At 40.0% G+C, this 12500-nt stretch overlaps 1 protein-coding gene across 12 annotated transcripts in view; it reads right to left on the bottom strand.

The window, feature by feature from the left end:
- LOC115219822 (peripheral plasma membrane protein CASK) overlaps positions 1-12500 on the bottom strand; it is a 998477-nt gene that overhangs the window by 598890 nt on the left and 387087 nt on the right. For all 12 annotated transcript variants that reach the window (XM_036509446.1, XM_036509450.1, XM_036509449.1 and 9 more), the window contains one exon: positions 1334-1405. In XM_036509446.1, the coding sequence (XP_036365339.1) occupies positions 1334-1405 (72 nt within the window). The remainder of the gene's footprint in view (positions 1-1333; positions 1406-12500) is intronic.

Raw genomic sequence — 12500 nt, forward strand, 5'->3', positions numbered from 1 at the left:
TAATTATTACTTTTGTATGTCATTTTCACCAGAAAAGTATCAATGTAACCAGAAGGAGCATATCGTTCATTTACAGTTCTTAATGTCCCCACACAGAGGTGAACTTTGCCTTTCATCCACCTTGGGTCAATAATACAAAATACCAGTCAACTACTGGGGTTGACTTATTCAACTATACACTCTAACTCCTCGGCAGTATTCTAGACTTTGTCCCTACATCAGTGGCAATACTGAAACCAAGATCATGAAATCTAAAGACAGTTATTGGCCAGGAATGGTGTAGCACCAAACCAGATTCTTCACAGTATTTCAGGAATCTTTGTTTCACCCACCCCACCCACCCCTACAAAAAATTATTTTCTTTCATCCTTGCAATAAAATAAAACTTATATTTCCAACCTTGCTTCAGTTCCCTATATTCTAGAGAAATTGGAATCTTAGAGGAAAGAAATCCATCTCCAAACCAGGAAGTAAGGAATCGTGTAACACAAGACTGTAATTCTACAGTCAGGTTTCAATTCCTCGTTGAAGTCTGTTCACTGTATTCCTTGTGCAAGACACATTAAGTATTTTGGGAGGAGATTCAAAATAGTTCCAACCATTTTCTTCTTTGATACTTTTGAGTAAATTTCTAATTAAAAGCTTTAAACCATTTTCAGGGTAATTAAAGTAAAATTATCCTAATCAGTTAATGGTATCTAAAGCTAGAGACAGGTGAGATAATCTTAGATACAGAGAATGAGTGGATCAGGTTTGAATCATCATCCTCATCAACATCGTTTAACGTCCGTTTTCCATGCTAGCATGGGTTGGACAGTTCAACCAGGATCTGGGAAACCAGGAGGCAGCACCAGGCTCCAGTCTGATCTGGCAGTGTTTTCTACAGCTGGATGCCCTTTCTAACGCCAACCACTCCGGGAATGTAGTGGGTGCTTTTTACGTGCCAGGGGAGGCTGGCAGCGGCCATGATTGGTTGGTGTATTTTACGTGCCCCTGGCACAGAAGCCAGTCAAGGCAGCGCTGGCATCGGCCATGCTCGGATGGTGCTTTTTACGTGCCACCACCACAGGTAACACAACTACAATTTCCATTTGATATTTATTTTGATGTTGATGTACTTGACTCAGTAGGTCTCCTCAAGCACAGCAGGCCATGTGCACCGGCACAGAAGCCAGTCAAGGCTTGAATGAGGGATTAAAGCCAGTGAACTCGTCCAGTTGTAACTGTGTGATCAATAGATACACATCAACAGATACCACACACACACTCTCCCTTCCTCTCTCTCTCTCTGTCTCACATGCACACAGTTGCCATAAGATGATCTGGAACTTACTTTTAACTTCCTCCGAGCATTGAATTTTTTCATTTCATCCACCGTTTCTTGGAGATGAATTTTAGTTTTTTCCTGGAAAATGTGGAAAATTGAAAACATTGCTTGATTACATTGTATTTGGTAAATAAATATATTGAAAAGATTGTCTTAAATAAATTTATGAAAGATTTCTATGAAAATACATTGAAAACATTGATAAAAGAAAAGCACTTAACTATCATTTCGAAATAAGGCAAGAAAATAATGGTTCTATGCCATTTAGTGTGTGGGGGGGGACTAGTGAATATTGATCTAACAACAGAATTTTAATAATAATAATGAAAAAAAAGAAAATTAATTTAATAGGTATTTTGAAAATTCAAAATGAATTTCAGAAAACATGTAAGAAGAATAGCATAAATTGTGGAAAGAAAGCAAAACAGAAAAGAGACAGAAAGAAACTGAAGAATTTGTTGGAAAATGGAAAAATAAAGTTTAACATTTATCTCCAGGAATAAACCTAAATGGAAAAGAAAAAGGTTGGTTGTCTGCAGAATATTTTGTTGGTCGTATATAGATGGGGAGTGTATATATCTGTGTGCAAGGAATACATGTCTGTACTAGGCTTGTTTATTACATATTTTCTACACCATAAACTTTTTAAACTGTTATGTAAACAAATGACATTGATTTTAGAGGACAAGAGTACCTGATATGTACTCAGCACATTCGATTTCAATAATTAAACTACAAAAAAGTACATTCAAAGTGATTTATTAAATCCCATTCCAGTAACAAGAATAAATGGCAGATAAAAAGAGAAACTATTTGATTCCTTATGTTACAGAATGCAGTGAACTTATCACAGAACTGAATGGTGCCTTACTTTCTACAATATCAGCAGATATTGATTGTAGTAAACGTAATGCTCTGCGCCGTGGGACCAAAGACTTGAGGTATTTCGTGTTACAAGACAGTGTGTGAGAGAGAATTGCGATGTCGTAGGAGAGAAATTGTCCGCACAGATGATGGTTATGAGTACCTCTCTTTCATTGGACAATGAACTTTGCTTGTGAAGACCTATTAAGGCAAGTGTAAACAAACCAAAATCACTGATGTGGCCAATGACAGTACCGCCTGATTGGCACTCATGCCAGTGGAACGTTAAAAGCACATCCGAGCGTGACCGTTGCCAGGGCCACGGATTGGCTCCCATGCTGGTGACACATGGAAAGCACCATTTGAGCATGATCGTAGCCAGCATTGCCTTACTGGCACATGTGCCAGTGGCACATGTGCCAGTGGCACATGAAAAACAACATTCAAGCATGGTCATTGCCAGTGCCGCCGGACTGGCTCTTGTGCAGGTAGTACATAAAAACAACTTTTGAGCATGAGCGTGGTCATTGCCAGAACTACCTGACTGGCCCTCATGCCGGTGGCATGTAAAAAGCACCCACTACACTCTTGGAGTGGTTGGCATTAGGAAGGGCATCAAGCTGTAGAAACTTTGCCAGACCAGATTGAACCTGGTGCAGCATCTGGCTCACCAGTCCTCAGTCAAACCATCCAAACCATGCCAGTATGGAAAGCGGACATTAAACGATGATGATATAAATGAAAGATTAAATTAAAATGTCCAAAACTTTGACCCTCAAACCCATCCAACAGAATTCAAGGTTAAGCTTGGAGATATGGAATATATTTCTGGATCTACTAAACTGATCAACAACATTTATTTTCATTCTTTCTTGACCTAAGCAGTTCTGGTAACCTCTTCTGATGGCTAAAAGAGTGGGGTTAATTGACCACCCAGAAACAACAGCCAATTTCTTTCTAACTATTTTAGAAAAGAACACATTAGTTGTAGCCTTGAATCCCTTTTACATTGGAGAGAGGCAGGATGGTCACATTTGGAATGACTTCATTTATAAATCCGATTATGATTAAAACTGTACCACAAACATTTTCTGACAAAACAATTGTTATGGCCTCTACCACTTAACACAGCCTGTACTAGTTATTACAGCTTGTAATTCTAGTTACTATAGCTTCTACCACTACTTACCATAACCAGAACTCTTAGTTATCCCAAACTATACAAGAATCCCCAATCACGCATGCAAAATTCACTATTCTTCACAAACTGCCAACTTCCACTCGTCGCAGTTAGATTTCTTTCTCACACCATTTCCTTCCAGACTTTATAAATCTTTATTTCAATCATTTAAATAAAGAGAAAAAGTTGTAGTTTGTCAGTTTTGTAAGTCAATCCTGCTTTACAGAAACTAAACTACAAGAATATATTTAAAGCTAACATTAGATTCTGAATTATAAAAATGTCCAGTTACGAAAATGATTGATTATTAACTGTTGAATTTCAATATCAGCAAAGCTTCTCACCCCCCACCACTTCTCCCTCCCTTCTTCTTCCTTAATCTTTCCTCATGGATAAACTCTGTCCACCAAAGCCAATGGTTAAGCTGTCATTTATTTTACTTATACAACTTATTGACATCATCTCCAAACAACCCCTCCAACACCTGTCACCTCTCTCTCTCTCTCTCTCTCACACACACACACTGTACATGTTTTCTCCAATAAGCCCACACTTCATACAATACACACCCATGTATCAAACACACACACACACTTGAAAGGATTAAGTCTCAGAAATTCAAATGAAAAACTAAAAGCTAAAAATATATTCACAGCTTTTATGAAATTTGTCTTATTTCATGTTCTCTTCAGCTGGAATAACAACAGCAACAACAACAGCAACAACAATAATTATTCCATTTAATATTTCACCAACAGACAAGAATCGATGCCATCTGATGTGAATCACCTTTGTTTTCGCTGGTGGAAGTTGGGTAACCAAGGGACTTGCTCAAACGATGTGTTTATGACATAAGTTGGAGTAGCAGGGGTGGAGTGCCCCGGAGAGCAATAGAGCTGATGTGATCCTCATAACACAGGCATCATGATGGAAGAGAGAGTTGCATGTTAGCTGAGAGAGAGAGAGAGAGAGAGAGAGAGAAGCCAGTGGTGAGGTCATGAAGGATGGAATGGTGTATGGAAGAGGAGGAAGAGGAGGGACAATGATGAGTTCTTGAAGAGGCAGCAGACAGGGATTTAGTAACATGATGAGTGAAAGGGCCAGAAGGAGGGAGAGATATCCCAGTCATCATCACTAGGCCTAGAACTGCTACTATATCAGCATTGATAAATCAAGTACCAGTCATGTACTGGGGGATAGGTGGTTCTTGTTTGTCTTTCTCTCCTTCTGAAAGGAATTAGCCATGGTCAGACCTGAGGAAGTATGAGCTTTGCCAGGTCTAAAAGTGTATGTTGTGGCATTGCCTCTCCTTCAACAGATTAAGCACCCAAGGAATGTCATAACATTATTTACAATTCAATTATCTTTTAACTGGCACCCGGCAGTTGCCAAGACCCCTGGACTGGTAGTACATAAAAACCACTATGCGAATCGTGGCCGATGCCAGTGCCGCCTCAACTGGCTTCCGTGCCAGTGGCACATAAAATGCACCAATCGGACCGTGGCCGTTGCCAGCCTCGTCTGGCACCAGTGCGGGTGGCACGTAAAAAGCACCCACTACACTCACGGAGTGGTTGGCGTTAGGAAGGGCATCCAGCTGTAGAAACACTGCCAGATCAGACTGGAGCCTGGTGCAGCCTCCTGGCTTCCCAGACCCCAGTCGAACTGTCCAACCCATGCTAGCATGGAAAACGGACGTTAAACGATGATGATGATGATGATGATGCAAAAAAAAAAGAAGAAAGAAACTGAAAGAATGCACAAACATAAACATGAATTTCCAGGTGTTTTCCCAAAACTCCTATAATTCTTTGTATAAATGCAAAACTATAAACATGTTACTCGTTGGTTTTCTTTGAAATAAACTTGCTTCTCCAATATTATTTCAACATTCATAAAATAAATGTGAAAAGCATCTTTAACTGATGAGAGTTGAAAACATGGTGAAACTAACAGCCGTAGTGTGAGCTAGCATGTGAATAAAGTTATGTTTGTGGCAGTGGGGGGAGCATATCATAATCCCGTTTGTCTCTATCACTCATGCTTCTCATTCAGTCAAGAATGCAATGGATGAGTTGAGACGTAGCAGTGTAGGGCGCATTTAATCACAATGAGAATCTGGCTACCTCTTTAGTGCTGGTGCCAAAGAAAAAGGAAACACACCCAGTCCATTCTTATTTCATGTTCTCTTCAGCTGGAATAACCACAGCAACAACATCAACAACAACAACAATTATTCCATTTAATATTTCACCAACAGACAAGAATCGATGCCATTGTTTGGTGTTAGGGAATGGCATCCAGCTATGGGAACCAAGAAAGGGGAGCAGATATGTCTAACCCATGATAACATTGACAGTGGATGTAAAACAATGATGACATAGACACACACACATGCACACAAACGCATATATATATTGACACACATACATGTAAGAGCAGAATTTTTATGTCATTGATGCTAATCAAAGAAAATGCAGCAGTTTTCTCGTGAATTTTATCATTTAAAGCTGTCTGTGTTCATATGTGTGTGTGTGTGTATGCATGTGTGTGTGTATGCATGTGTGTGTGTGTGCACGAGTGTGTGTACACATATATACACACAGTTTAACAAAAAGTATATACATACCCCACAGCATCCTATTCATCATAGATTTTTTTTAAAAAGGCTTCAACTTCAGACAATAAATCAATAAGAACAATGCTATATCGTGTGAATACAATATATACATACACACAATATATATATATATATATATATATATGCTCACACACACTCAAAGAATGAATGTATTTTCAAAGATAGCCTTTCCTTCCAGTATGTGTGTGTCTATCCATATATATATATATATATTATATATATATATATATATATATATATATATATATATACACCGATATATGCATATACACCTATATATACACACTCATACAGCGAGGTATTGAATGTGAGACTAATGAGAAAAGGTAAAGAACTGTGTAGAAGAAAGAAAATCAGAATTGAAATTTTAAAAGAACGAAAGGATATAAGAATGAAAGTTGGCAGAAAGAGAGAGAGAGAGAGAGAGAGAGAGAGAGAGAAAGAAAATGGGGGGGGGACAAAAGTCTATTTTAATGAAATTAAATGACAAGAATCAATCAAGGGTGTTTTTGTTTTTTGTTTTTTCAATAGATTTTCCTTGTTTCTATTGAAAGTATTTATTGATGAGAATGGAACAGAGCTGAAGAAGGGAAAGAGGAATGAAACGTGGAGAAGATGGGATGTTTTATCAATGAACTTATAACCCTGCCCTGAACATCAACATCCATCTTGGTTAAATGTTAGAGGTACTTTAATAGTGAGTGCAGAGGAGGAGACAGGCTTGGTTATTGAAATTGTGGTAAGAACCAGAGCTGAGAAAGGAGGAGAGAGACAGACAGACAGACTGAGAATTTCCCTGGGTCCCTGGTGAAAACATTTCTCAGTCTCATTGACTCAAGAAACTTATCTTTGAATAGGTAGAGTGAAGAAGTGGAATTAACCATTCTCTAATTAATGCTTTGCTCATTTGCAGTTCTGTGATTAACCTGAACTATAGGGAGGCATCCTCCTGGACTGCTCATGTTATTGTTTAGCCCCTGGTAAGCCTTCTGTGAGCCACTTTTGATCAAAGGCAGTTCAACCATAATCATTCCAGCTCATTTCAAAGAATAACATTATCAAATGTCTGTGTCCTTCTTTTATAAGAGGGTAGATTATGAATGGAGGGAGATCTGGCTGCTGTTACAGGCAAGTGGAGCAAGCATGAAGAGGCAACCTAATAAATGTAAATGCCATTTACCATTTCAATACCAACCCAGCTGAAACCACCTCTGGCTCTCTAACACAAATGTTGTTTGCATAAGTTTTAAATTAAGATCTCCGACCAAAACCTTAGTCACAATTTATGTTCCTAACACTAGGTGAATGATAACGAAGTTATCTTACTAAATTCTTTGTTATATTTAAAATTAATTGCAAGAAACGCAGAGCATCTCAACAGAAATGCAGTAATGGAGTGGTTAATAAACATAAGCATCAAATTAATGAGGGGAGACAACTTCTCAGAGTTGTCCTGCAATCACAGAAAACCAGAGATACCCACCTTTACCATTTGGCTGTGCTGGGTGCCTACTTCTTATCAGAGTGGCTAATAAAGGGGTCCATCTGGGACCACAATTAATAATCTCTGCAGTGGATTTGAACCCATGTCCAGCCGAGAAGCGGACAGGCCAGAAGATGTGATTATATCATCCATTGACAGTTGTTTGGAATGAAGACAAGCCAAGCAGTTGACATATGATCAATAAATATTGATTGATTGCCAACTGAGAGGATGGTTGAGTGATAGTTCATTCCTAATGAACAGATCAAACTGATTATGGAGAAGATGGAAGGTCTTACGTTCAAGTTCAACTAACTTTAATATCTGGAATTTTAAATACAATTAACAATAAGAGGATGTCAGGGGAAACTGTAGAGAAGATTTATCTTTGGCAGTTTTAAGTGATGGAGAGGACAGACTTAGGGATCGCAACCTCAGATTAAGTACTTCTGAATCTCTAGGTCTCAGTTCAGACCTCACTGAGGTAAGACCCTTGGACATTCATCGTTATGGAGATTGTGAAATGATCCTTTCTACAATGGTCACTTGGCCTGAACTTTTCAGGGAAGGGGCTATTTGATCGATTCCATTACTGAGCTGGTGCTCATTTTATCAATCTCAAAGGGCTGAAGGGCAAAGTCAACCTCAGGAGAATTTGAACTTAGAACTCTGCCATCTCGCCAGAGGTAGTGATATAATACCAGTAATACTTTAGGGCCAACTCCCATCAAATATCACTCTGCTCAGAGCAGACCACATGGTTCTGAGTTCAATCTTTATGGAAAGAACCACTTTTAAAATGATTTTGAGATACAGGCTCAGTCTGTCTGGAAGGCAACAGGTCCCACCCTTTGTCTTTAGTTTAACTAAATTTCTCCCATGAAAAGTTCAGCAACCTTTCTGAGGAAATAAAATGTGGAATAATTAAAGAATTGGAGGGGGGGATGAGAGAGGGAAGGGGAGGAAAGGAAAGAGGGGGAGAAGAGTAAAGGAAAGAGGGGAGAGAGGAAAAGAAAGAAGGGGATAAGAGAGCAGGAAGAGGAGAGATGGCAGGAGGAGAGAGAGCAGGAGAGAGAGAGGTGAAGCAGGGGGAGATGAGGAGGTGGAATCGAAAGGGAAGAGAGGAGAGGGAAAGGGAGGAAAGGAAAGGGGAGAAGAGGAAGGAAAGAGGGGGAGAAGAGTAAAGGAAAGAGGGGAGAGAGAAAAGAAAGAAGGGGATAAGAGAGCAGGAAGAGGAGAGATGGCAGGAGGAGAGAGAGCAGGAGAGAGAGAGGTGAAGCAGGGGGAGATGAGGAGGTGGAATCGAAAGGGAAGAGAGGAGAGGGAAAGGGAGGAAAGGAAAGGGGAGAAGAGGAAAGGAAAGAGGGGAGGAGAGAGCAGGGGAGCAGGAAGAGGAGAGAAAGCAGGAGAGAGTGAGAGGAGGAGGAGGATGGGGAGAAGAACAGGTGAACGGAGAGAAAGAGGAGGAGGACAGAGAGGTAGAGGAGGACAGAAGAGGAAGAGGAGGACAGAAGAGGAAGAGGAGGAGAAAGAAGAGGAGAGAGAGAGAGAGAGAGAGAGAGAGAGTGTGTGTGTGTGTGTGTGTGTGTGTGTGTGTGTGTGTGTGTGTGTGTGTGTGTGTGTGTGTGTGTGTGTGTGTGTCTGCTGTTTACGTCAGAAACAAAATGAGTTTTAAGGTTGAAAACAGGAAAATATTTGCTTCCAATTTTACTGTTTTCAATGAAAATAGAACAAAAAAAGGAATAAAAGAAAAAAATATAGGAAGAGGGTAGAGGGGTGGGGTGGAAGGAGATGGGGAGAGAGAGAAAGACAAAGAGATGGGAGAAATCTGAAAGCTGCAAACACCATCATCACCATCATCACCATGATGGCACTGTGTGAGGCTGGGGGGTAGGGAAGCTGTTTCCAAAACATAAAAAGGCTCCACACAAAAGCTGATGCATTAAACAAATGAAAAGGGGCCCCTGAAGATTTCCAAAACTAGGAGAGAGAATAATTTCCCACAATTTATTTATTGGGGACACTATAATATTTCCTTTGTTGTTATTTGACCTCCTTTGTTTAAAACCCATTAGCGAAAAGGTCAAGGGTCAGACAAGTAGCAAAACATTCCTTTGACAATAACCTTTGACCCCTAACCGCTAACAATGCCGAAATTAGATGCTATCCCTTCTATTTTAGAAACTGAGAAAGTAGATAGAATCATGAGAAATCTAAGAGATGCTGAAACGTTGATACCCTAACCACCAGGGGCCAGATGACATCCTTATTTGATTTATTTTCAGTCATAATTTCTAGAGTCAAATCAGGAATAAGGGTTTCAAGTGAACATTCTGTTTTATGGTTCGGGGTCACCAGTTCAGGCTGTTTGGCCATGTTACTCAGTTTTCTGAGTTGGACCCTGCTTACCATGTTCTCTTCACGGAGGATCTAGCTGGGTGGACGGCTTGTATTGGTCAACCATATGCTACATGGTCTCAGCAGATGAGAAAGTATATTGCAGAGATGGGGACTCACTGGGACTCTGCTCAAAAGGTCATCCAGAAGGACTCGGGGACCGACTCACAAATGCTGAATGCAGCAACACACAGCAACAGGGCATGACCTTCCACCCACCCCCAAACTCACCTAACCTGATAATTTCTAAAGAACAGTGTTGTGAGGGGACAGGATGCCAGTGGGTCAAACATAGGGTCATTGAATTTCCAATGGCATGACTGGGGAGCGGGGGCAGCATTTCACTGTAAGGAATTATTGGTCCCTTAAAGTACCAGATCCTTTGTTAATACATAACAACACACAATTACATAGAACATCTCTACCTGAATGCTAAGCTTCCAGTTTATTTCTACCAAACTCCACTCCCAGGGGCCAAGGTCGATAACATTCTACCACAGGGTCATGCAGTGAGATTGAACTTGAAAATCATAGGGTTTCAAATCAACCTCCTTCACCACTCACTCAGCCAAGGTACAAAAAGAGAGATCAAATACTGGTCTCGTATGGTGTATGACAGCAGTTAACTGACTAATCTGGGTTGAATTGGCCTGCAAATTCAAATATTTACATAAGTTGCTACCTCAGGGAATTATATATATATACACACATCAATAGATAGATATCAATATATATATATATGTTATAATTTAGAATAAACAGTAAGTTGTCGTTATAGTATTTGGAGTTTTGAATGCCAGAGTGAAGAGCTAAGATGCATTAATAGCCGATGAAAATGCATCGTAACTCTTCACTCCAACATTCGAAACTCCGGCCACCTGACTGGCTCCCATGCCAGTGGCATGTAAAAAGCACCATTCAAGTGTGGTCGATGCCAGTGTTGGCTGACTGGGCCTCATGCTGGTGGCATGTAAAAAGCTCCACTACACTCTCAGAGTGGTTGGCATTAGGAAGGGCATCCAGCCATAGAAATTTTGCCAGATCAGATTGGAGCTTGGTGCAGCCTCCTGGCTTGTCGGCCCTCAGTCGAACAGTCCAACCCATGCCAACATGGAAAGTGGACATTAGACAACGACAACGATGATGATGATATAGATATCGGTAAATATATATCGATATCTATTTATCAATATATATGTACATATATATATATATATATATATATATATATATATATATATATATATATATAGAGAGAGAGAGAGAGAGAGAGAGAGAGATAAATATATAGAGGGGCAGATGGGAGGGAAGGACAGAAGGAGATAGGAGAGCTTCATTTGTGTGCAGTGAAGTAATGCAACACTCGCCCCTGTCTCTCTCCACACACAAATAGTTTTTATTAAAACTAAAGCTGTGAGTTTGTCTCACAACTTGAGTTTTTTGGCAGGTGACCACCCTGGCACAAAACTTGAGTTGCAAAACAAGTTTTCATTTATAGTTTTAATAAAAACCATTGCATCTACAACATGTGTTCAGCCTTCGTTTCTCATTCATTTCAACATTAATGGACTTGTGTGCAAATAATTAAATAAATAAGTATGATGATGATGACGATGATGATATATACATACATACATACATACACAGGATGCAGTGAATAAATTGTTATCTAAATTACGTAAAAATGAAAAGAACACTGACATTTCATTTTAACAGACATATTTACCAAAATTACAGAAAAATATCTTGAAATACAAAAGAGTAAATTTATTCAATAAAATTGCTATTGGCTTCAACCAAGGCCTCCAGACGACTTTGGAATCTCCAGCAACTCTTCTGGACAGTCTCCTTGTTTAAGTTGGTGAATGCTGCCATAATCTTTGCCTTCAGCTTATCTTTGGCGTCTGTTGTGGGGAAATCCTGACACCCCTGTGGGATCAACTGTCAACTGTCCTAAACCATATAAAGGTGATGGACAGTGTGGTGTGTGCAGGAGCTTTGTGAAGACAGTCGTAGAAGTCACTGAGAAGAGATATTGTTTGTTGTGTGTTGTTTTTCATTTATATTTGTATTGTTCTAACCTTGTTATAAATCTTCATTATAAAGTGGAATATACAGCGAGTTCAAAGAAGGACATAACAGTGTTGATGGTACACAACAAGCTGCACCCCTCACATAATAATCAAGGGAATTGAAAAATGGCGAGTTAGATGGCCAGATGTTAGGGGAGATGTGGTTGCAAAAATTGTCTGACTGCCACGACTGGGTTCTCCTGCTTGTGTGGCATGGGGCAGAGTTTTGTTGCCAGGCACAGGGTCTTCCAGCAGCCACCCTCTTCACCCAGGACAGCACCACCTCCTCCAGGCACTTGATGCAGGCCTACGTGTTGCATCTGAGGCCGGGTCAGAAGATGAATGGAGGCATGACGTCGCCATCACTATTGACAACACCAAACACCATGATGTTGACTGGATGTTTGATCTCTATCACTCTTGGTACATGTCCTCAGAGTGACAACACCAAACACTCTGAAATGTCCATATTGGAGCTTCCAGCATGAATGACAAGCAGTACAGCATGTTATTTCCAAATTTCTGGCAGAATGAAT

The sequence above is a fragment of the Octopus sinensis genome, linkage group LG15 (genome assembly GCF_006345805.1).
Source record: "Octopus sinensis linkage group LG15, ASM634580v1, whole genome shotgun sequence".
Lineage (NCBI taxonomy): Eukaryota > Metazoa > Mollusca > Cephalopoda > Octopoda > Octopodidae > Octopus > Octopus sinensis.